The sequence below is a fragment of the Castanea sativa genome, chromosome 5, assembly GCF_040712315.1.
Source record: "Castanea sativa cultivar Marrone di Chiusa Pesio chromosome 5, ASM4071231v1".
Taxonomy (NCBI): domain Eukaryota; kingdom Viridiplantae; phylum Streptophyta; class Magnoliopsida; order Fagales; family Fagaceae; genus Castanea; species Castanea sativa.
Window position 1 is genome coordinate 31,167,617 of NC_134017.1, and position 25,281 is coordinate 31,192,897.

General features: G+C 39.1%; 2 protein-coding genes across 3 annotated transcripts; both read right to left on the minus strand.

Moving 5' to 3' along the window:
* Positions 1-6,846: 6,846 nt before the first annotated feature.
* LOC142635064 (uncharacterized) lies at positions 6,847-7,609 on the minus strand. Its single transcript, XM_075809279.1, has 2 exons — positions 7,372-7,609; positions 6,847-7,275 (listed from the first exon to the last, which is right to left on the minus strand). Exons 1-2 carry the CDS (start codon positions 7,435-7,437, stop codon positions 6,847-6,849), a joined length of 495 nt encoding a protein of 164 aa, XP_075665394.1. The 5' UTR covers positions 7,438-7,609.
* Positions 7,610-11,177: 3,568 nt separating this feature from the next.
* LOC142637014 (protein RAE1) lies at positions 11,178-23,147 on the minus strand. 2 transcript variants are annotated; one of them, XM_075811304.1, is made up of 12 exons: positions 22,950-23,147; positions 22,376-22,441; positions 21,688-21,774; positions 21,513-21,590; positions 21,222-21,412; positions 20,287-20,428; positions 17,774-17,854; positions 13,444-13,572; positions 13,172-13,249; positions 12,746-12,817; positions 11,618-11,698; positions 11,178-11,505 (listed from the first exon to the last, which is right to left on the minus strand). In XM_075811304.1, exons 2-12 carry the CDS (start codon positions 22,430-22,432, stop codon positions 11,458-11,460), a joined length of 1,044 nt encoding a protein of 347 aa, XP_075667419.1. In that variant the 5' UTR covers positions 22,433-22,441; positions 22,950-23,147; the 3' UTR covers positions 11,178-11,457. The 2 variants fall into 2 exon arrangements, with proteins under 2 accessions (XP_075667419.1, XP_075667420.1); XM_075811305.1 differs by lacking the exon at positions 22,950-23,147 and adding an exon at positions 22,542-22,611.
* Between the last annotated feature and the right edge of the window lie 2,134 nt (positions 23,148-25,281).

Consider the following 25,281-nt stretch of genomic DNA (forward strand, 5'->3'; position numbering starts at 1 on the left):
GGATCACAACCGGAGGACCATTTCAAGCGTCTTGAACATCGAAGGGATCGTGAGGGAAGCGTCCACACAGAGTACCCAGGCGCCAGCCATACTCATGGTGGGGGTAGCACCACTCACGAGGAGGGTTCTAAATCCATGCAGAAGGAGATTAATCGGTTGAAGAGGAAGTTACGCCGTGCTAAGCGTAGGTTTTCACCGTCCTCATCTAATCCTTCCTCAGAGGAGGATAGGGGAAGGGGCTACAAGGTCGCGCTCTCCCACCAGTGCAACGTCCTCCGGTGAGAAGGACGACCAGCCAACTCGCAGGCGTAAGAGGCTTCATTCTAGGGGCTTAGGCAACGACGCTATGAGTAGGGCGTTGCACCAACTCTCCAAGTCTCCATTCACACGGAGGATTGAAAAAGGAAGGCTTCCGAGGAGGTTTACCCAGCCCACCTTTACCATCTACAATGGCCGGACTGATCCGGTGGAGCACGTGAGTCACTTCAACCAGAGGATGGCAATGCACTCTCACAACGAGACTCTGATGTGTAAAGTTTTCCCCTCCAGCTTGGGACCTGTGGCTATGAGGTGGTTTAACGGTCTCAAATCGGGGTCTGTAGGCTCATTCGGGGAGTTAACTAAGGCATTCGCTTCGCGGTTTATCACGTGTAGCAGAGTCCCTCGACCATTGGACTCGCTGCTATCCATGGCCATGAAGGAAGGGGAGACGCTGAAAGCATACTCCGACCGATACTGGGAAATATTTAATGAAATAAATGGTGATTTTGATGAGGTGGCGCTTAATACCTTTAAGGTAGGTCTTCCTACTGACCACGACCTAAGAAAGTCTTTGACGAAAAAGCCCGTCCGCAGCGTACGCCGCCTTATGGATCGTATTGATGAGTATAAAAGGGTAGAGGAAGACCGAGCGGGGAAGGAAAGGAGAAGGTTATCCCGCCAGGAGAGAAGGGATTTCGGGTCGGACGGATATCACAACAAGCCGAGGAGGGATTATTTCGGGCAATCGGCTCGGCGGCACCTCGAGGCGTAAATACGGTGTTCGAGAACCGGTGCATCGGTTACTAGAGAAAGTTCGTAAGAGCCCTTCTTCGAGATGGCCCCAAGAAGATGGCGAGGGGACCCCGCGAAAAGAAATCAAAACCTATTTTGTCAGTACCATCAAGATGTGGGCCACACTCACCGAGAACTCGTCGGACCTTGTGGAACCATCTGGAGCGGCTCGTCGGTGAGGGAAAGTTGAAGCGGCACTTGTGTCGGCCGTGGCGAGGTCGGTCACCAAGTTGGCTCGAACAACCGGAGGAACAATTCATCTCGGCCGCATCGAGAACAATTAATGTTATTTTGCTGCACCCTGGCGACCGGTTCGGCCCCCACTAGGGTGATGGCAGTTTCTCATTCTCGGGCGAGGACACGGGGCGCGTGTGCCGAAGAGGTTGAAGCTCAATTTTCCCGTCTTGGGATTTTCTGAGGAAGATAAAGTAGGGACTATCCAACCCCATGACGATGCTCTTGTGGTTACGCTCAGGATAGGGAACTATGATGTGAGGAGGGTGATGATAGACCAGGGCAGCGGTACAGATATCATGTACCCTGATCTATTTAAGGGATTGAGATTGAAGCTGGAAGATCTTACCCCTTATGACTCCCCGCTTATAAGCTTTGAATGGAGAGCCGTCCTCCCGAAGGGACAGATTCGGTTGCCCGTTCAATCCGGCTCAGAAACGGTTGAGGTGGATTTCATCGTGGTTGACGCGTACTCTCCATATACAGCCATCCTCGCCCGGCCCTGGCTGCACGCGCTTGGGGCTGTCTCCTCTACCTTGCACGTTAAAGTTAAATTCCCCTCGGGGGAATGTGGTGAGGAAATCCTCGGCAGCCAATCGGTAGCCAGGCAGTGCATATCGGCTGCGGTATTACATCAGACAGAAGCCAAGTCTTCGGCTTTAATCACCAAAGACTTATAGCAGTTAACGTCTCCTGATTCATCTGGGATGGCGACAGGAGAGGAGACATATTGTGAGGAGTTAGAGAAGTTTCCAGTAGCCGATGACCCAGAGAGATTCTTCCAAGTCCGTGTACTTTTGCCACACCAAGAGAAGATGGAATTGTTAGAATTCTTGAAGGACAATGTTGATGTTTTTGCGTGGGATCCTTATAAAGCTCCAGGCGTTAATCCGAGCTTCATTTGTCATCACTTAAATGTCAACCCAGCTATCATTCCGAGAAGGCAGCCACCTCGGCGATCTTCCAGGGAACATTCCGAGGCTGTGAAGGAAGAGGTTCTTAAACTTAAAAGGGCTGGTGCTATCAAAGAGGTTTTCTACCCCGAGTGGTTGGCCCATACGGTTGTTGTCAAAAAGAAGAATGGAACGTGGAGGGTATGTGTGGACTTTACTGATCTGAACAAGGCCTGTCCTAAAGATTCGTTCCCAATGCCACGTATTGATCAACTGGTGGATGCCACTGTCGGACATCCTCGGATGAGTTTTTTGAACGCCTTCCAGGGTTACCACCAGATTCCCTTGGCATTAGATGATCAGGAAAAGACTGCCTTCATTACACCGACGGTGAATTATCATTATAAGGTCATGCCATTCGGCTTGAAGAATGCTGGGGCTACCTATCAAAGGATGATGACCAGAATGTTTGAACAGCAAATGGGGAAAACCATTGAAGTATATGTCGACGATATGGTGGTGAAAAGCAAAACAATACCCTCACACGTGAAAGATTTGGCCGACACTTTTCAGATACTGAGAAAGTACAAGTTGCGCCTCAATGCCTCAAAGTGCTCTTTCGGCGTGGGGTCTGAAAAATTTTTGGGATACATGATTACTCATAGAGGCATAGAGGTAAATCCGGTGCGGTGTCAAGGCTATTCGGGACTTGCGGCCTCCTCGGAACTCCAAAAGAGATTCAAAAGTTAACGGGAATGATTGCCGCCTTGAATAGGTTCATATCTCGGTGGTGCCGGTGTCGGCCTTTCTTCCAACGTTGAATAAGTGGAAAGGGTTTCGATGGACCGAGGACTGCGAGTTAGCTTTTCAACGACTCAAGCAATATCTTTCTCGGCCACCCATTGTCTCGTCCGGAGGCACATGAGATTTTGTTTGCTTATCTGGCGGCCGTCACGCGGCCGGCTGGTCTGATAAGAGATGATAAAGGGGTGCAAAGACCGGTATATTACGTTAGTAAATCTTTAGGTGATGCCGAGGGGCGGTATCAACCCTTAGAGAATGCGCTCCTGGCGGGGGTTCATGCCACGCGAAAGCTTCCCCATTATTTTCAATCCCGCACGGTGGTTATTCCGACCCGTTGCCCCTCAGGCGGTCTTGCGTAGTGCCGACTACTCAGGAAGGATAGCAAAGTGGGGGACCATCCTGGGGGCTTTTGATGTTAAATACAAGCCTCGCACCTCGGTGAAGGGTCAGGTCCTCGCCGACTTGGTGGCGGAATTCGCCGAGCCATTACTGGAAGAAACTGTAAAGGAGGCCCACATGGGTGAAAAATCAGTTGGTTTGATCACAGCAGCGGTATCTCCGATTTGGGAACTGTATGTTGATAGGGCAGCCAATCAGAGAGGGTCAGGTGTTGGACTTGTCCTGACGTCCCCCGAGGGAATTGTTTTCGAAAAGTCTTTGAGATTGGCATTCTCGGCCACTAATAATGAGGCCGAATACGAAGCAGTCTTAGTAGGCATGAAAATGGTGCGTAGAATGGGTGGAAAGGAGATCCATGTCTTCTCGGACTCTCAACTGGTGGTCGGCCAGGTCACAGGGACCATGGAGGCTAGAGATCCAAGGATGCAGGAATATTTGGCCCAGATCAAGCGTCAGCAAACTAAATTTGACTCCTTCGCCTTAACTCATATCTCTCGGAGCGGAAACACACATGCAGACTCCTTAGCCACGCTGGCAACGTCCTCGGCTCAAGGTTTACCTAGGGTTATCCTCGTTGAGGATTTACTAGAACCCTCTGTTGTCATTGCCAACGCACCTCGCATCCATTTGATAAGGCCTGGACCTAGCTGGATTGACCCGGTCATATCTTTTCTTAGGAATGATGTCCTTCCTGAGGAAAAATCTGAAGCAGATAAGATACGCCGAAAGGCGCCGCGTTTCTGGTTGTCCGAGGACCGAGCGCTACAAACAATCCTTTTCAGACCGTACTTGTTGTGTGTACACCCGACTCAACGGAAGGGCTTCCGGAAGAACCGCATGAAGGGATTTGTGGCAGCCACACCGGGGGAAGATCCTTAGCCCACGAGCTCTAACTCGGGGTTATTGGTGGCCCAATATGCAAAGGGAGGCTCGAGACTATGCCGGGGAAATGCAATCGGTGTCGGAGGTTCGCCCCAATATTCATCAACCTGGAGGAGTTCTTAACCCCCTTTCCGGTCCTTGGCCGCTTCGCACGGTGGGGACTAGACATAGTTGGGCCATTCCGAGGCAACGTATAACAAAAGATGGCTTCTCGTGGGAACGGACTATTTCACTAAATGGGTTGAGGCCGAGCCCTTAGCAAACATTAGAGATGTTGACTCCAAGAAGTTTGTCTGGAAAAACATCGTCACTAGATTCGGTATACCACACACACTCATCTCAGACAATGGTGTTCGCTTAGATGGCGTAAGGCTTTTAGGAAGTATTGTGGTGACATGGGTATCATAAATAGATATTCCACTCCAGCTTTATCCTCAAGGAAATGGGCAAGCCGAGGCCGTTAACAAGGTCATTGTCGGTGGGGTAAGAAAAGGTTGGACGATGCGAAAGGCGGATGGGTAGAAGAGCTCCCTCATGTTACGTGGACGTATCGGACCACACCGCGCGGTCCACCTTTGGAGAAACGCCATTCTCTATGACTTATGGGGCCAAGGCGGTGATACCTTTGGAATACGGTTTTCCTACCCTAAAGACAAGTTCTTTTAGCCGGAGAACAACGATGGACTCCTGGAGAAAGGTCTTGATTTACTTGAGGAACGACGCGAGGCAGCTATGGTTCAAATGGCTTACTATCAACAGAAGCTAAAACGAGGATATGATGCCCACGTGAGGCTAAGGCCACTTGCACCTGGTGATCTTGTGCTTAGAAAAGTTGTTGGCACCTCTAAAAACCCAGCCTGGGGTAAGCTAGGACCCAACTGGGAAGGCCCCTATCGCATTGTGTCAGTAGCAGGCATAGGGTCATATCGGCTAGCTGACCTAGACGAAAGAATTGTACCACGCCCATGGAATGTAAATAATCTTAGAAGGTATTATTATTAATAAAATGTGCTTTTGTCAGTTAACATTTCGAAGTTATAAGTACCTCTGACGCATGCAGTTACTGTTCTAAAGAATCAAACAGAAACTTGGTTAAGTGTAGTCCTCGGACCACAAACCTTGTGGAAATTGATGTCTTCTCATTTGTTGTACAGAACCTAAGTTATGCCGGGTCCTCGGACCTCCTACTTTGGGAAAATTAACAATTGAAGCTATTGTTCTAAAGAATCAAACAGAAACTTGGTTAAGTGTAGTCCTCGGACCACAAACCTTGTGGAAATTGATGTCTTCTCATTTGTTAAACAGAACATAAGTTATGCCGGGTCCTCGGACCTCCTACTTTGGAAAAATTAACAATTGAAGCTACTGTTCTAAAGAATCAAACAGAAACTTGGTTAAGTGTAGTCCTCGGACCACAAACCTTGTGGAAATTGATGTCTTCTCATTTGTTAAACAGAACCTAAGTTATGCCGGGTCCTCGGACCTCCTACTTTGGGAAAATTAACAATTGAAGCTACTGTTCTAAAGAATCAAACAGAAACTTGGTTAAGTGTAGTCCTCGGACCACAAACCTTGTGGAAATTGATGTCTTCTCATTTGTTAAACAGAACCTAAGTTATGCCGGGTCCTCAGACCTCCTACTTTGGAGAAATTAACATTTGAAATTACTGATCTAAATAATTAAACAGCAACTTGGATAAGTCTTGTTCTCGGACCGCAAACTTGATTAAAGTTAATTCCTCATTGCGCCTGGGAATTAGTACCTTACTGTTTGTTAGATCGGATTTTAAAGTTCTATATCTTTAAGTGTTAAGCAAATTTATGTAAGGAATGGTCCTCGGATCTTACATCCTACTAAAAACAATGCTACACATTATAAGGTTTTAATCGTTATATGAGGTCTCTCTTTTTTAACCAAGGCATTGTTTAAACATATTAGCCACATCACTTTTTATTAAGTTTTTAATAACACGCGAATGACTGGGTGGAGGTTATGATTGTGTAATACTTGGAGTTAGATTTGTTTGTTCTGTCCCTTTTTGACTACGTATTAATGTCAATCTTTATGACAAGTACAAAAAGAATAAAGTAAAATGGATGCAACATGGGTGAGAATTAAACGGAATTGTTCTTCATTAATCATTCAAATATACATTACAAATTTAATTCGAATATGAAAAGAGAGAAGTCCTAAGCTAAGTCCTAAGCTTTTGGAGGGAGGTCTTGCTGAGAAATACTGGTGGCCTCGGTCTTTCTCAACTCCAACTCAAAAGAAGACAGGACTTGCTTTCCTTTGTCTGCTGTCTTCGTCGGAAGGACGTTGGGTTCCACTTTCTGGCTCAAGTCCTTCTCTGCATCCCCACCTCCTTCCTTCTCTTTGTTGGAACCTAAAGGTTCTGTAGGATCTAGAATTAGCTGTGGGACCATCGGAGGCAGAGCAGGGAGAGTTGACTCAGGGGTAGGAGTAGCAGTAGGAGCCTCTTCAATCTCCTGTATCTCCAGGGGAAGCCAAACGTTCTCGGACTTCCTCAGATCCGAGGATAGAGGAACTTCAGCTACGTTTAGGGCTTCCCCCGGACTTCTAACGGTACTCCCGGCCTGAAAGCCGCGAAGGCCTCTTTCGTCGAGGTGCTCCTCGGTGTTTGCTACCCCTTCCTCGTAGCTCGTACGCTTGCGACTGTAGAGAGCGATGGAATGAGCTGGCTTCTTCCTTCATCAGTGCAAGTTCCTTCTCCAAATCCGAGCGTTCCCTTTGGGCTCGGGAGAGCTCGTCATCTTTTTCGTGAAGGAGCTTGCACTGCCCTTTTATCTGGGTCTTCATAGTCTTCAAGTTTGACTCGACCCTATTTTTCTCTCTCCTCAGCTCAGCCACCTCCGAAGTAAGCTTCTCATTTTCAGCAAGGGCTGTGCCCAAGGACTTCTCAGTCTCCATCCTAATCTCCTGCTCAGTTCTGGCCTTCTTCCGAGTGTCTTCTATGAACTTCTCGGCTACAAAGACTTCCTGAATGGCCTGCAGTAAAGTGCAAGGAAGTCAGATATAGCAAGGCACTTATGAATGATTGAATATTGTTAAAAGTGGAAACTTCCTAAAAAGGGGTAAACTTACCAGCGCTAAGTCTCTTTTTAAAGAGGGGAATAGTTGTGGCTGGCTCATTTTTTCCAAGGTTTCCATGTCCTTGGGCAGCAAAAGAGGGCGCTCCAACACTTCGGCCAAGTAGTGAGCATGGCCTTGTTGAACCGCCCTTATACTGGATTGGCAGGAGATGGGAGCGCCGTCCAGTCTTAAGTCGGGGGACCAGGTGGTCGGTGCTCGGCTCACTTCGGCCTCGTCCCTGATTTCCCCGCTTTCAGGCGAGCGGGCCCCTACCCTTGCCTTTGTCCCTGGCCTTTCCGCCGGAACCGGTGGGAGTTGTTGTCGTGGTTTCTTGGGGTCTTTGCTGTATAGTCCCCTCGGCCTCCCCCTTTTCTCTTCTTTTTGGGATCCTCGGGCTGGAATTTTTGGCTCGAGTTTGGAGGAGGGGAGGTGGCAAAGTTTGAAGAGCTTGGGACCCCCCCGTCTTTTTCTCCACGACCTTAGCAGCTCTATTGGTTAGGAGACCCTTCATTCTGTCCATATCTTCCTCGGATTCGTCCTCTGGTTGGGCAACGACTAACCCTACAATTCCAGAGGCCGCGGTGGCTTCTTCCTCCTCGTCAGAAAGCACTACGAACTGATTCCCTCGAGGTCTTTCGGTGTCTTCAAATTGGAATTGATCTATCTCTTCGTCTAGTGTATGAGAAGAAGACACCCGCTCTTCTCGGAACAACGCCGTTGCTCGAGAGTGCACAGCGAGGGGAATTGCCGCTATGGGCTGGTTGTACAAGACGGTGTGAGGGTCGTCAGGGAGATCGCGGTCGTCCAAAAAGTTGGGCCGGGCTACGTTTATTCTCCTTCGCCTTCGGTCACCCGCGACTATGGCGTTTTCTATCTCCTGGAAGTCCGAGGAGATGGAAGTGTATCCCAGAATCAGGTGAGCAGCTCTAAGTTGTAAGTCCTCGCTAACAAACACCTCGGAGCGAAGCACTCGGTTTAGATCGGCAACACTGCAGTGGCTCAAGCGTGGACGCACGTGTTGTTTATCTGCAAAGAAAGACGTGAAGGTGAACAACATGGTCAGATTCGCATAGCAAGTGATAAAGTTAAACAAATATAAATACATGTTAGTGTGCATGTTTGTGAGTATTAAAGGAAGTTGCGAGGTGGGGAGGTTAATCCTAAGGTGTCGCACCTGGATCTCCCCACTCAACTGGCGATGGAGGCCGTCGTGCCGGTTCCCGAGAGACGATCGGGTAGTCGTCCTTCATGCCTTTGTTGGATTTGGGCGGACGGGGAGATTAGCCTAACAACACTGAAGCGAGATTTAATGTAATAACCTACATTGGAAAGTTTATGGGACTCGTACAGAAAGACGACGTCGTGCCAAGTGAGGTTTAGACCCATTTGCTCGTTTAGAGCATCGACACTACCCAAAACTCTAAAAACGTTTGGAAGGCACTGATCGGGACACAATCGGTGGTTGCGAAGGTACTCCTTAGTTACAGGTCTCATTGGGAGGGTCATCCCACCCTCTATAAAGGCTATCATTGGGATGATAACCTTTCCCTCTTTTCTAGAACCGGCCACGGCTTCTGCCGGGCAATATTTTAAAACCTACATCACGGGAATATGATATTTGGCTCTGAATCCTTCCATTCCAGCGGCGGTATCAACTAGACACTTAAACCTACCCATCAGAAAAGAACGAAAGGCTAAACTCTAAAGGGGAGGATATCTACGAGGACAGCCGAGGACTATGTCCGAGGAGAAAAGGTTAAGAGTAGGGAGAGCAAGAATTTACAAAGTTGAAAGTGTGCAAATTTCCACGGTTTTCTGCAGGTAAAGTATGATTGCTGATGTTTTGATGGGATTAGTCCCTGGGGAATTAAATGGAGGCGCACGTTCCCGAAGCGTCACGATGTGCGGAAAAGCAGCCTCGAAATTATATTCGTCCCGCCCAAATTTTCGTGGAGTAACGAGGACCGTTGGATACCCATCTCGCCGTTGAACGTGGGGAACAAAGTGTAGCTTACAGCAATAAATGCGCGCGTTTTTGAAAATAAAACCGCCAAGTGGCATCTTCTGGGACGCGAAACGATTTCCACACGTGCAATTATTCACAAAGTGTGTGGAGTAAGTTCTCGTCGGATCAAAACCCTATTTTTCTCCTCGGACGTTGAAAATTAGAGTTTTGAGGAGCTATTGTGGGGAGTAAAAAGACCCTGATGGGAATGTGGGCCTTTGGGCCATGCTAAGGAAGGCCGACCTGCTCTTGGGTTTAGAACTTGTTAGTACTACGGGTCGGCCTATACGCCGAGGATCCAAGGATCTAGCCGAGAGTGAATTTCCCTTCGGACGGACACCGGAGAACCCGGGACTTCATGGTAAAGGTTAGGGAATGACACGGTCAAGACCAATGGTTAAAGAGGGGGAACCCTTGAATGTCCTAGAAGCACCGATGTCAGAGAAATACCAAAGATAAAGGCTACCACCTCCACATTAAAGACCCTGCACCTACCACCCTGGCCGCATTAATAGGGAAGTGACACCTGAACAGTGGAAGGGAAACTTCTGGTTACTATTCAAAGGCACTGAGAAAAGAAATATCTAGGCTAAGGGGGAGTTGGGGCAACACGTGTACAAAGTATCAAAAAGAGGAGTATTTAAGGAGCAACCTAGAACAGAAAGAAGGACTGACTTTTTTGTAATCCAAAAGGAAAAGAAAAAAGAGGAAGAGATAATATAAGAACAACTCTCGGCTTACGTCCGAGGAGGTTGATTTACAATATTCCTTGTTGTTTTCAAGTGTTAGCAATCTTTGACTTGTCATTTAATCCTTAGTCACTTCTAACCTGGGTTTCAAGCCCACACTCTACAAATTCATATTGTTTAAGGCTCATTGGGCCTGAGCCCGTAACTGTTCTTAGGGCCAGGTGCAATTGTGCGCTTACAAAAAATATAAGTCAACCCGACCCAACTTGACCCGCAATCTAATTATCGAACCCGTTTTTAACCTGTTTAAAATGACCCGTTTTTAACATGTGAACCATTTGACCCACAACCCGATTGACCCAACCTGAACCCAACCCGACCTGCCCATTTTGCCATGTCTACATTTTTGTATGTTTTATTAATGTTTTGCCACTAAGCTCATTTTTTCTCATCATTCTTTACCTTTTTGAGTGATTAGTTATGTGGCTGAAAAAAAAAATAAAGCCGAACAACACTTGGCCGGCCCACAAAAAACAAGATATGAGTAATAGAACTGAGTGATCTAACCTAAACCAAGCATAACCTTATTATTTAGCTATTTTGTTATGTGATTTAGGTTGAATTGAGTTCGATGTAAAATATTTTTCAACCGTAAACTAATTTTTGCCAAAAGACAGGAAAATAATTTCCGATTGACCAACATTTTTCATTGTCCTAAACACCCATAAATACGGAAAATATTTTCAAAAAATCAATTTTCGTCAAACCAAACAACATTTTTTATTTCCCCAAACACCCATAAATACGGAAAATATTTTCCGAAAATCAATTTCCGTCAAACCAAACAAGCCTTCTTCCTTAAAAGGCTGCATGCGAAGGGATGTAGAATTTATTGGCAAATATCATCCAAAGTATTGAATCCATACGAACTCTAAAGGAACAAAAAGCTGAAGATAAAAATAATCAAGTTAGACTCCAATAATCAAACAATTAACTCACACGGATATCTTGAACGGGAAAAACATTCTGCGTAACCGGACTAACATTTAAATGCCATTTAGAAACATAGAAATTTGCACACAACCAGGTGTGAGAAAGCTCAGAAGCTTGTAAGGCATGGAACAAAAAACCAAATGAAAATCTTCATATCCTTTCATGTCATGATGCAGGGAAAAGCAAAAACAAAACAAACAACCCCCAGAGGAACCTCATTTCTAAGTTTCTAACCTATGTATCCACGCAGAAAATTAACTCAACAGTAATTGGGAAAGGCAAGGAAGGGAAATAAAAAGTCTCATCAATATACCAAGCCGAAAATAATAATAATTTATAAATAAATAAATAAAAAAAGCTAATGTCCAATTTTTTAATGAGCTGTTGTAAGTCTTGTAATGAGCACAACCTTCACTTTCTAGTTTGAACTCCTCGTGGCTTGCTTTTAACCTCAGACTCCTGGATCCAAAAAAAATACCACTTTTCACCAGGGTGTTCCGAAGGATAGACAAGCAGTGTATAAAACAAATTATATACACTTTAAAACATACAGAATTACAGATGAATATACCTGTGGCAGATGCAGGAAAATGTTGGTCTTTGCTGTTGCTGGATTGTGATTTTCTGCACCCTTACTCCAGTCATAGCACACCTTCAGATAAAATAATAATCATAAAGAAATTCAGTTCCAGCTTAAATAAAACAATAAAAGGAACAAAAACTATCGTATTCCCTTAGCCAATTTACAATAATATGTGCTTTTGGCAAACAGGTTTCAGGCCAAAAGTGTCCATTATTCAGTTGTAAAAACTATAATAATCTCTATGAAAGTTTGGAGCCCAGATATTGACCCTATCAGCTAGATCTGATTCAATCAGATCTCTTCCATACCACAAACATTATCCCAGGACTAGAAAGTGTTCTCAAACTTTTTCCATTTGTATGTGAATGTTTCCAAAACAGAATGCTTCGAAGATATCTACAACATGATAATGGCAGTGCTACTTATACATCCTGTAAATATTGGATAACCCCTTCTACACATTTCTAAGAAAAGGCCTATGTGTGTGCACGCGTACACTGTGCGTATGTGCATGATAACGGAAGCCCAACTTATACATCTTGTAAATATTGGATATACCCTTTTATCATATTTGTATGAAACAAAGTTTGGCTCCAAACATGTTTTGAGCTTTCTTTTCCAACTCATTACATGGTGATTTATAATAATATTTATGTATATTATTTAAACAAGTCACATGACTCATTAAAAACGTCACTTGACTAAAATTACACATGGTCTTAGTCACTTCAATTGCCACATAGTAAATTGGAAAAATATAGATCCAAACATGTTTGAGCCAAACTTTTTCCATTTGTATGTGAATGTTTCCAAAACAGAATGCTTCAAAGATATCTACAACATGATAATGGCAGTGCTACTTATACATCCTGTAAATATTGGATAACCCCTTCTACACATTTCTAAGAAAAGGTCTCTTGTGTGTGTGCACACGTACACTGTGCGCATGCGCATGTGCATGTGCATGTGCATGCACGCGCGAGAGAGAGAGAGAGAGAACTTCATGAAATTCACACATTATGTTGATAACAGGTGACACTTAATGAGAGAGGGAGAGAGCAAATGTCTAGAAACTGAATCATTATTGATTATAAGAAACAATGAAACGAGGCATACTGCGTACGCAAATATTGAACCATCATTGTTGAAAGTACTGCAGGGTATGGGTTGACTGCACCTTGCCATGGCCTGAAAAAATTAAAAAATAAATAAATAAATAGTTGTGTTACAAAGATATACTTCAGCTATTTTAAGTCCACAGCCATGGCCTGAAAAAAAAAAGTTGTGTTAAAAAGTTGTATTTGATTCCTTTTTCTTTGGCCTGATATTGTACAATAGATTCAGGATAATATTACATAGGTTAGCAAAAAATGTTTGTGTGATATTGTGTGCGCAACAAACAGACATTTTGCTTGTGAAACAATCATTGACAAAAGCATCTGTATTCAGTTTAGAATTAATAAGATAAAACCTAAACTTCATTGAAATGCAGTAAAACCTTGAAAAAAGGTTCAAATTTGAATTGAGCTTATCTGAAGATACCTTGAGTCTCTGTTTACTGTCTTTGTCCCAGAAATTAAAAGCACCATCAGACCCTGCAGTTGCAAAAGTGTGATGCACCTGAAACAGAGAGTTGGCATATAAGAATTTAAGCAGGCAGCAGATCAACATAGAGATAGCACCAAACAGACTAATATGTCCACTAATCTTGAGGAAATAGAGCTACATCTAGTGAAGATTCAAGTTGTCAGTAAAAGTACAAGCTATCAAATAAATAATTTGCAAGGAGATCAAATGGAAATACAGAATCTTACAGGATGAAAGTTTAGAGAGTTAACAGAGTATATCTCATTTCCGTCTCTATGGCATTTGAAAGTAAAGTTTTTAGCTTGCTGTGACTCATCAAGGTGGTGTACACCAACCCTTCCCTCTATCGAGCCAACCTAGACACAAAACAACACAGATTCAATTATCCTGAGAATCCATTATAGTCCAAACCAGAATAATGCTGGGAAAACCTAATCAAAGCAGTTGAACAATACTAATAAATGTGGTAAAAAAATGTGAGGTGCAACAAGACATTAAATTAAGAAATATGATACCAGTAAGCACATTTGCACATATTCAGAACACATAAAAGAAAATTTTTGACAACAGAAAGCAAGAGATAAATAAGACATTTTTGTGAATGTGGAAAGATGAAAAAGCCAAACTTGGCCAAAAAAGGGGCACTTTTGAAATCTGGGATATGGTACTAGCAAAAAGATCATGTCAACCAGAAAATTGAATCATTTAATGAGTGATTTAGATGTTATAACAATTTTCAAAGGTTACTATAGGTGCATAAAATACTTTGAATGCTCAGAATGATATACTTTTGACCAAAAGCAGATCTTTAATTTAACATTAACTTCTCAGGAAAATAGCTAATAGGTTTATATCAAGCAAGAAATTTCTACTACGTAAACTCTAAATTAACACCATTCTATAATTATTACTGGGTAGCTTGAAGGACCATCAATGTCAAGTTTCAAACCTAAATCATCATATTGTCCGTTTTTAACAACTCTCAAAATCAGTCACTGTATTAATTATTGATCCAATAGTCCTAAAAAATTCTGCAGTACTGCCTTCTCCCAAATCCACTTTTCTTTTCTTCTGTTAGTTATCAAAATCCTGTGTCCCAGTTTTGGTGACCTGTCCACACCAATCACAACATCAGACCACACACTTACTTTAATGATCCTCCTTGTCCGTGAAACTGCACTCTGAACACAATTCAGTTATGCACTCAGATAATCGGTCCACGCCTCAATTTCAGCTCTAGTTGCCCAAAACTCTGACAAAAGAATCCCAAAACCAAAACACTCATTTCTAGACACCTCAGTCTTTCCACCACACCCTTAGTATTCATGCACTCAACCGATAAAAAGCCTAGAAGCGTGAATATCTGGATTGGACAAGCAAACCACACCAAGACAATCTTTCTAGAAAAAATTGGAACCAAAATTGGGGAGTTGGACATTGGAATCAGTGGAGAGGTAAGGATCATAACAGTACTCACGGGGGATTTGAGCGCATCGGGGTAATGGAGAGAGGAGGAGCTGAATAGGGTAGTGGTGAGGCTTGAAGGGACATGATATTAGTAGTGTTAGTAAAAAGCACAAGGCGCACATAAGGGGAAAGGCCTCCTAGAGCCTAGGCTCAAGGCGCAATGCGCAAGCATTTGCCTTATTGAAGTGAAGCATGCATTTTTTAAAATTGGGTAAATTACATATTTGGTCCCGATTTATGCACCACATTTCAATTTGGTCCCTAACCTTTCAATTGTGTCAATTAGATCCCTAACCTTTCAGTACCGTGTTAATTTAGTCCCTGTCGTTATATCTTAAATGAAAATTGATAACGCGTGTAATGGCTAAAATAAAAAATTAGCTTTTATTGATGTGACAATACACTAAAATTTTATTTCGGCCACTTACCATGTCAGCAATTTTTATCTAAGATATAACAGCATGGACTAAATTGACACAACATTGAAAAGTTAAGGACCAAATTGACACAATTGAAAGATTAGTGACTAAATTGAAATATGGTGTAAAAGTTAAAGACCAATATGTAGTTTACCCTTTAAAATATAATGTAATAAATTTGAAAATAATTACTAATGGGCATACAAAAATAAGTGATCAAATAAACATATAGATTGAAATATAACATTTTATATAATTCATACAACATTTTACATCATTCTCTTAATCACTTATTCACTCAATGAGTATTAGTCAATGTAAGTCTAAGTGCATAGTTCATAATATGTTTAACATCAACTACTAAAATAACTAAACAATTAGTATCACAAATAAATTAGATCATTTTTTAAATGAATGAACATGAAGTTTCCAGACATACTGAATAAATAAATAAAAGTTTCCAGGCATAGCAGTGTTGGTACCAAGTAGATTATTCAACAGAATAAATGTAGAGGTGGAGGGGAGTGGGCTTAAGTGTATAGTTTACCATAAATCACTGGTTTATTTCAATAGTATTGTGATCAGCTGGCTGCAATTCATATTTGGTTCAATTTTTATAATAATAATAATAATAATAATAATAATAATAATAATAATAATAATAATAATAATAATGAATAAATAAACATTTTAAAAAGTTCAAAAAAGCATGCTTTGAGCTTATTGATAAAGCACCAAAAGGCAAGCTTTAGGCGCACTTCTTCAAATGTGCCCGACTTTAGAGGTGAAAAGCACTGGGACTTTGGCGTTTCATTTTTTTTTTTTTTAATATATGCAAAATGGAAATTAAAATATTGATGCCTAGGAACAAACTAGGGCCGTTTCACACTTAAAAGTGCGCTTTTACCAACACTGGATATTCAATTGTGGTTTCAGTGTAGCTTCTACACCACTGGAGCAGTTAGATTTGGTGGCAAAAGGGAATGGTTGTGAGAGAGAAAGAGAAGAATTTTCAATTTTAGAAAATAAAAAAGATAATTTTTCTTTGCTTTAGGGTAATTGAAATAAAAAAGAGCACATAACTTTAACTGGAAGAAACCACAAAAGATAAACAAAAGGATGACTTAAGTACGGGGTCAAGTTGCATGTCCTGATTTGTGGTATGGAGGGTGCACAAGGATTGGGATATAGGTTTGGATCCTAGATTAAGGCTCTATGTCTCCATTGGTAACACCAGGAAATGCCAACTAGTAGAGCTACAACTCTTGGCAATTTTTATTTTCACCCTTCCATTATTAAATTTGCTAGAATTTCCATGATGTTCAACACATCTAAAGAACTCCAATTGAAAAGTCCTCCAACTAAAAATTTCCATCTAAATGCCCTCAGTTTGTGGTTACTTTTTAGCTAGGACCTTGTACATGGTTGTGCGACCTCTTTAGCTAAAATAGACTAAAACCCAGTGGTATGGCCTCAGTTTGTGGTGGTTAATTTTGGCAAGGACTTTGTATGTGGTTCTGACACCTCTTCAGCTGAAAGCTTTAAAACTCGTTGATATTGCGTAAGATTTTTTGTTGCTTGATTTGATATACAATTTCATAACTAATGGATTTCCATTTTCACTTCTAATTTTCAGGTATTGTGACACTACATCTTTAGATCCTCATTCCAAGATATTCTGTCAGCTGATCTGACAAGTTTCAGGAAGATAACCTTTTCAATGTTTGCAGTACTTCGTGTCCGTTTGGCAAAAATTATTTTTGCTAACTTATTTTACTATTCAGCTTATTTTTATTACTATTTAACCAACTTTTACCTTTATCTACAGTACTTTCAGCAAAAAGTTTTTAGTTTCAGCAAAATAAGCGAATCCCAAATAGACCCTTCAAAGTGACACTAAATATAAGATAAACCAGATGAAAAATGCCCTAAATGCTCAGGTATTAATTTTGCACTAAAAAAAGACAAGACATGACACATATCTATTTATAACTCTTGTATAGTTTGTAGCAAAATCTCTTTCACAACATGTGACATATTTAAGTATCCAAGGTTACCAAGGGACAGTCAAGCAACTAAAGCATAATCACAACATGTAGCATATTTAAGTCTCCATGGCTATCAAGGAACAGTTAAACAAGCCACGATCAAGCACACGGTGAAGACAGCACCAACACACTTTTCATGCAAATGAACAATTAGAATAAAATCCACTACCTTGATGGGAAAAACATACCCCTGGCACAGAAAGATACCAGATCACAGACTGCATATGAGGAAGAAAAGATTGTGTATTCAATAGATTACAAGACTACATAGGCAATCCCAGAAAATTCTCAAGCTCCTACCCTAGATAAGACCCTAATTGAACCACAAACAATCAGCCTCAGTTCCCTAACCTATCAATGTCTAAATTCAAACTCCACTCAGAAAGTATGATTTGTGCATCTATATAGAGCATACTAAGAACAAAGTTTTCATTTTTCAACAAGTACATTACACTGTCCATATTGGGATAGTAGAGAACATCCAACAATACAGAATTATCAAAATAAGGGAGTAGAAGACTGAAATGTCAAAAGCCAACCATTAAGAAAAGGTAATAATAATAATAATAATAATAATCATAAATAGACAATTTAACTTAATGTAATTACAAGCAGTTGCATACCAAGAAACCTTGCTGATCTGGAAAGGCAGCAACACATCTTGTCTGGTACTTAAGAGGTGAAGTGATTCTCTTGAACTCAGTCTGTTGGCATTTGGACCCATGATTAGACTTGAAAATTGAAAGCAAAATAAAGGGAACATAAGACAATGAGCACTCTCAATGACTCAAACACAATTTACATTTGAAATTTCACGGAATCTCAACCATTTGCTCATTATTATGTAGTTAGAATTGTGTGGTTAAATGATTAAGTTTACCATATCTCAATAGCTTAAACTTTTGGAACAATCGGTAATTTAACATGATATCAGAGCAAGAAGTCCTGAGATCGATCCCTGTCTCCTCCACTTTACCTCCCATTTAAAATCCCATGTGTTGGACCTCACCTATTAAAAGGTATTTTCGGCCCACATGTGAAGGGGAGTGTTAGAATTGTGTGGTTAAATGATTAAATTTACCGTAACCCAATAACTTAAGCTTTTGGGATAATCGGCAATTTAACAATGGACATATATACTTTCTAATAACAATACAAGAACAAAACAAGGATATTTGTAATCCCATGAAGAGGCATTACAAGGCCATTGTATAATTCAACTCCTTTTATACTGAAGCTCGGAGTTCTACTTGTGCTTATTGAAACAACAAAGAAGTTACTCAACTCCTATCACCATTATGCAAACCACAAAATACTTTGTAGTTTAGTTTCTGGTATAAAGAGACAGTAAACTAATAGAAACGAGAAACGGCAAAGAAATCTATTCCATTCCTAAAAGGTACACGCATAAGGGAAGAAGAAGAAGAAAAAAAACTGGTCATACCCAGTTCACAAAGCTTCCAAATATTTATCAAAGACGTAAACCAATACCAGGTATATATGTTTATGTCAACAATATATACATATTTCCAGAATCACACTTGTGCAATGATTAGACGATAAAGCCACCCATTTGTTGAACCATAAAAGCAAACAAAGAAACATGCCAACCAATATAATATATCATATTTTGTCTGTGGGACTCACAAGAATCCTTAGCAACAAGAAACGAGGAAGCACTTGTGAGTCGTGCTGCTAGCATCCGCAAATAATATGCAAGGAGTCTTGGTCATAAGATTATAATTCCGCATCCAACTCCTCGGGGTTACGAAAAAAAATGCTCTAGCCTTTTAGGGTGTTGATACAAAAAGGTCTCTATACCAAGGGAGTCAATCTCGTACTGGAGGCTGTACCGGTTTGACCAGTGGAAGGATATATTTCGGTACCGGTCAATACCGGTATACCGTTTCGGGTTTACAGTAATTTTTTATATTTATAAATATATATATATATATATATACGCACATGTGTGTATATAGATATATATATATATATATATATATTATAATAAATATAAAAGTTTACCATAAAACATTACCTCAATTTAGAACAAATTATTTATGGTTTTGGACTTTAGCATCAATTAGAAGAAGAAAAAAAAACACAATATAAAAAATAAAAAGTTTAATTGTTCATTGCATACTAAGAAAACAAATAATACTAATAAATTAATGTAAATAAGTTATTATTCTGTCTTTACAAATATTCAAAAATTAAAAACTAAAAAAAAAAAAAAAGGTTTTTTTCTATATCGGCCGGTATTGCCCGAAATCGGCCGGTATAGCCAGTACATGACCGGTACGGCCGGTATTTAAACCGGTGCGAAACGTTGGTGTTTCGATACCGGTATACATACCGGTACTGGTACGGTATCGACTACACTGCTCTATATTACATAGAAACCATTTCTCTTGCTCTAGCACTTGTGAGCATCTCTCTTAGTAGCTACAGATCACTAGGTTTTTTCGTGTGTTTTCAACCCAAAATTTTCTTTCACAGCAGTCTAAGGAATGCAGTAAAAGCTAAAGAAAGCACTGAATAATGACTATCATCAGTGCCTTAAATCTATTCAGAAAAATAAATAAATGAAGTAGTTAATCACATAAAAACTTTTTGCTAACAATAGCAAAATGTAATGTCACATACAGTGAATCAATTAGCAGCTGATAATTTTTTAATAATAACAAGTTGGAAATACAAATTTGAAGCCAGGACCCTCCACCCTATCAAGTTTTCTATCAAATCCAAACACGTGCACACAGAATCAATTATTCATTGGGGGAATGGGATGTGGAGAAGAATCAATGATTCATTGGAACACTTAAAAGCAATAGCAAATTGAATTTTAAGGGTCAAAAAAGACCAAAAATAAGATTATCCAATCGGCAAAAGCTAGAAGTTGATATAATGATATCCCCTAATACTGTGCAAATACCCTTACATGATCACATTGTAGAAGCCTAAATCTACATATCAAAAGTAGACAAAAAAGGTTCTCAAACTTGATCAAACTATAAGTGCGAAACATTACTGCCAGACTTACAAAATGTTTTTTTTGTAATAATGAAGCATCTGATTGTCAAAGAAAGATGCAAGAAAATCATTATTGGCTCATTTCATTAGATGAGAATGTTACCTGAGGGTTCTGCAAGTTGAAAACTATCAGATTGCGATCTGCAGTGCCAACAACCATTAGGGGATGCCGCACTGTAAAAGAATAACAGCGATCAGGGAGTTGTTGAGTATGAACAGGATTTGATTGCCTTGTATCCCAGTACCTAATAATTGGAAGTAAACCAACAGAACAATTAGCAGTCAAGGGAACAAAAGCATCAAGTTGCAAAGATAATAGATCAAGAGCATGCAAAACGATATATAGTGCAAAAGAAACCATATGCTGGATAATTGTCATAACTAGTGAGTTCCAAAATATGTTCAAATATATAGAATAAAAAATTGCACAATTAGCAACAAAATCGGTAAAAATCACACCTATATCACCCAAAACAAAAGAAAACATTGTACTTTGTGTGTTCGTCCACAATGTAACAGAAAACTGATGAAGAAAAGATGATCTCTTACATGTTACCCTACAGTGATATGTAATAAAGCTAGAGGAAAAGGAAACTGGCATCCATCTTCCCGCTATACTGAATCAAATCATTCTTAGTTGTTACTTCTCAAAAGATCTTCTCATAAATTAAATGCGTAACCTCAAAAATTTTCTTTCCTTTGAGTAGCCATTGATTATTCATACTAAACTAAATAAAAAAGGAGCACAATCCAAGGTTCCTACTCAGAACCAACCATTAGGTTTAAATATAAGCCAACCATGGAAATGAGTTACATAACCACGATATGATCATTCTTCTAGTCAATGGCCATGATTGTTGACAGCACAATTTTATCTAAAGCAACATAAATAAGGGGCTCTTAGCGTAAAAGTATGATGGCTTATAATATAAAGTAGACTCATCAAAGAAAAACGTAAGCATTAGACCAAAAACTAAACAAACTTGCCTAATAAAGAAATCTCGGGAATGTAAATGCAAAGAGGAATTGATATTTTACTTGAGGGTCTTGTCCCAGCTTCCTGTGACTAAGAGGTTCATCTCTGGAATCCATGCAATTTCCTTAATGGGTTCATCATGCATGGCCACCGTCACTGGTTGATTACCAGACAAAGGCCACATTTTCGCTTGCTTATCACAGCCCCCAGAAAAGACGGTTGTTCCATCATCCTTCCAAGCCGAGCACAACACCTTAAGGAGAAAAAAAAAATCAAAGCAAATAATTATTGCCATTTTGGATTCAGAAACAAAACAAGAAGCTAATAGTATATGTTATGAACTTTAGTCTTACCGGCTGGTCGTGAGCTATTGAGGCCTTGGGTGTACTGCCTAAAGCAGCCCCATTTTGCATTATCTCCCAACATCTTACCTACAAAATCACAACCATCAGAATCAAATAAAGGATTAAAGAGACGAAACATTAGCAACATGACAATGATGTTAACATATTAACCAACTGAACAAACCTGGTTATCCCAGGACGTAGCAACCAGGTAATTGGCCTTGGGACTAAAACAAATGCTTGAAACTGAATCACTAGGAGGTTGAGCCACCTAAATTTGAAAATACAGAAGCAGTTAAGAATATTACCAACCTAACAGAATTGGAAACAAATACGTTTAAATTAAGAATTTACGAAGCACAGCAAGAGTGATATTTGTATAATTCAACCAGTCAGATATATTTTATATGTTCAGCCAACACATACAAACTAATCTGACTACAAATTTTTCACTTCATAATAACATAAAGGCTTTATATTCACACAAAAAAAAAAAGGTCCAAAACCTAAGGCTCAGAACGCTAAATAAAACGCTGTAATAGTCCCAAAAGTCACTGAACTTTGCATAATAAAAAATTTAATTTAACTCAGTGCATTAATTAATTCACAGATTAATATTATATATATATATATATATATATATATATATATATATATATATATATTGATGTTTTTCACTACAAGAATCATTAAAAAAAAAAAATGTAAACTTCCAAATTTGTCTATGAAAATAAATTCATACACAATTAAAGTTAAAGAAACATTAAGCAAACAAGCAATTAAGCACATGATTTCAAATTTTAATCATTAAAAAATAAAAAGAGCAAAACTAAATAAATAAACTAATACTTGGAATAATCAAAAATACATACCTCAAAGGATTTATTTGGATTTGTATTCGTGGTCGCAGCGGCTCCAAACGCAGCCATTTAAAATTACTACAAAATCAAAATCAAAATTTAGAATCAGAATTATTAGTTAAAGGAAAAATAGAATTTGAAAAATATGGATAAAAATCAAAATGTATCAGAGAGATACCTCAAGAGACTCAGAGAGAGAGAGAGAGAGCTCTTTCAAAATTAGAGGGAAACAAAATTGAAACGACTGGTGGCTCAGAGAGAGAGAGAGTATTTATATTTAGGAAAAATTTCAGTTTAATCCCTATATTTTAAGGGTGTTAACAAATTAAACCCTTAATAACACTAAAGTTTCAAATTGTGCAACAAAGGACTGAAGTGACAGACAGATTCATTAGTTAGTTCAATTACAATAGAGTTGGGGCCTCTCAGTCTCAGTCTCTTTTTTGCGGGATCGAGTTCGGAATTAATAGTCAGTCTCTTTCTTTCAGAAATATGTCTATGACTTGCCAAAGGCAAAACCAAAACCAACAGTTGTTACTTTTAAAAACTGAGCAAAAAAAGAACCTAAATCAACCCCAAGTCTTACCGGTGGGCGGCGGCGGCCTTGGCTTTGGCCTTGATATCTCTCCTTTTCTGTCTCTTTCCAGTAGTGACCGTGGACAAATTTGTTCGGGGTTTAATTCGATATAGGCTTTTTTTTTTTTTTTATTCAACCAGAAAAGGCTAAACCCTAGGGAGATTATCCCTAGAAAAACTAAATCCTAATTTGATACAGGGTTTAAGTGAGTTTGAATTCTCCCTTTTATTTTTGTTTATATAAAATTTAAAATTAAAAAAACAAAGTAAAATTCTTCTTCTTAGTAATATGTTTGGTAACTGTTTTTTTTTTTCTTATTTTTTATTTTTTTTAGACTAAAAAATTTGTTTGGCAACTCAAAATAGACAAAAAATAAAAACAATTCTCAAAACTCAATTTGTGAAGAAAACTAAAAACAACAAAATGTTGTTTTCAGTTTTTAATTTTCAAAAGTCAATGAAAATACGCATTTAATTTAATAAATTTGTCTCATTTAATGAGTTAGCATTAGAGTTCAAATCCTAGTAACAATATATTTTAGTATTTTCTACTTTGTTCTTCAAAAAACTATCTTTTTTTTTAATTTCAACTAACCAAACATGTTTTTTATTTCAAAAATACAAGGAATTTGTTTTTTTCTTTATATTCCCAAAAACAAGTTTTTGAAAATAGAAAACAAAAACTGTTATTAAACATAACCTTAAATCTTCGAGGAGTAACGACTAATGCTCTACGTAGTACTTGCACGTAAATAAAATTTTTTTTAAAAAATTAACCATATTTTTTTTTATATCAATTTGTAAGGAGATGACACATATAATCCAAATAAGCATTGGGCCTCATATTAGAACAGGCCCAAAAACGTGTCCTTCCAAAATATGAATCCTCCTAACAAGGAAACATATCCGGAAGTAAGGACCAATGGCGAATAGAAAATCATTGGAGATCTCTCCAAATGTCCCAAATCACGGGAATCTGATCTAACAGGACTCATCACCCTTAATTCAAGCATGAATAAACTACGAAAGTTGTTCGAGATATAAATTTATTGACTATATTGCCCACACCAATCCGTGTTCCGAGCTACCAAAGCATCTTTTCGAGGTATGTACGAATTATCCGAGGATGCCCTTTAGATCTTCTTGGTAAATCCACAACAACCCACTTGATACAGTTGCATTTAATGCAACAAATAACTTATTAAAATAAGACAAAAGGTCTCAAAAATCTTTATTCATTATAACCTTGAGAAAAGAAGAGCTTGATGGGATAGAAGGCAGCCCAACCATATCAGGACAGCAATTGCTATGGCACTTGCTGGAGAAGAAAATGAAACGAACCAATCAAAGAATAAAGCTAAAGAAGAAGACGGAGGGAGAGTATAAAAAGAAAGAAGACAGACAAACAAGGGAGTTTTTGGAACAACTTTCCTAGAGTAAGAAGAAAAGAAAGAGAGGAGTGAAACACATAGTGAGGAATGTAACGGTAAAGTTATATGGATATAGTCCTTGACACTATTTTGAGAGTAGAGAGTTATCTAGTTCATATTCAAATTTCTCATTGCGGATTGTATTGAACCCTTAATAGAAATTAATTGTGATTATAAGCAAGTAATTAAGTTCAGGTTAATTTCTTGCTCCACACTATTAAATCAACAAGTTTTTAGTGGTTATCATCTAAACCCATCGTCAGATCGTCCATAAATTTTTTTCAAAATTGGTGTTAAATTTTTTTTCTTTTTTCTTTTTTTGTCTCTATATACTTTCTCAAAAATAATAAATTAAATAGTGAGAGTTTAAAAAGTACAAATTAATAAATTACACCATTAAGTTTTTAAAAATAACAAATTAAATTTTAACTCATTAAATATAGATTTAGTGTTTAATTTTTAATTTTTTAAAATTTTAAAATTTAATTTATTACTTCTTGAATTTTATGGCTTAAAATCATTACTTTATAAAGCTCTAAGGTTTAATTTGTTGTTTTTAAAACTATATGGTTTAATTTGTTGTATTAATTACCGGGTTTAAAATGTAATTTAAGCATACTAAATAATTTGAAGATGAGAAAGATCATAGGATTAATAATAAATTAAACCCTATAATTTTAGGAGTAATATATTAAATCTTGAGATTTTAGAAAAGTAACAAATTAAACCCTATAATTTTAAAAGTAGCCATTTAAGTCTTATGATTTCAAAAGCAATTGGATGAACCTTTTTTTTTTTTGATAAAAAGTCCGTAACTTTTATTAAGAAGAAGATAAAAACAATACATCTTGAGTTATAACAGACTCAATCATATAAGGTATTTCCTTTATCCAAGTTACATAATCAACTGTA

What these genes read in the sequence shown, in the direction of transcription:
- LOC142635064 (XM_075809279.1), bottom strand. Translation starts at nt 7,437, where the DNA reads ATGGAAACCTTGGAAAAAATGAGCCAGCCACAACTATTCCCCTCTTTA. An exon ending in TAAAAAGAGACTTAGCGCTG is followed by an intron (nt 7,276 to 7,371) that starts GTAAGTTTACCC and finishes ACTTTACTGCAG; the next exon opens with GCCATTCAGGAAGTCTTTGT.
- LOC142637014 (XM_075811304.1), bottom strand. Translation starts at nt 22,432, where the DNA reads ATGGCTGCGTTTGGAGCCGCTGCGACCACGAATACAAATCCAAATAAA. An exon ending in ATCCAAATAAATCCTTTGAG is followed by an intron (nt 21,775 to 22,375) that starts GTATGTATTTTT and finishes TTTCAAATTTAG; the next exon opens with GTGGCTCAACCTCCTAGTGA. An exon ending in TTTTCCTGCATCTGCCACAG is followed by an intron (nt 11,506 to 11,617) that starts GTATATTCATCT and finishes TTTTGGATCCAG; the next exon opens with GAGTCTGAGGTTAAAAGCAA.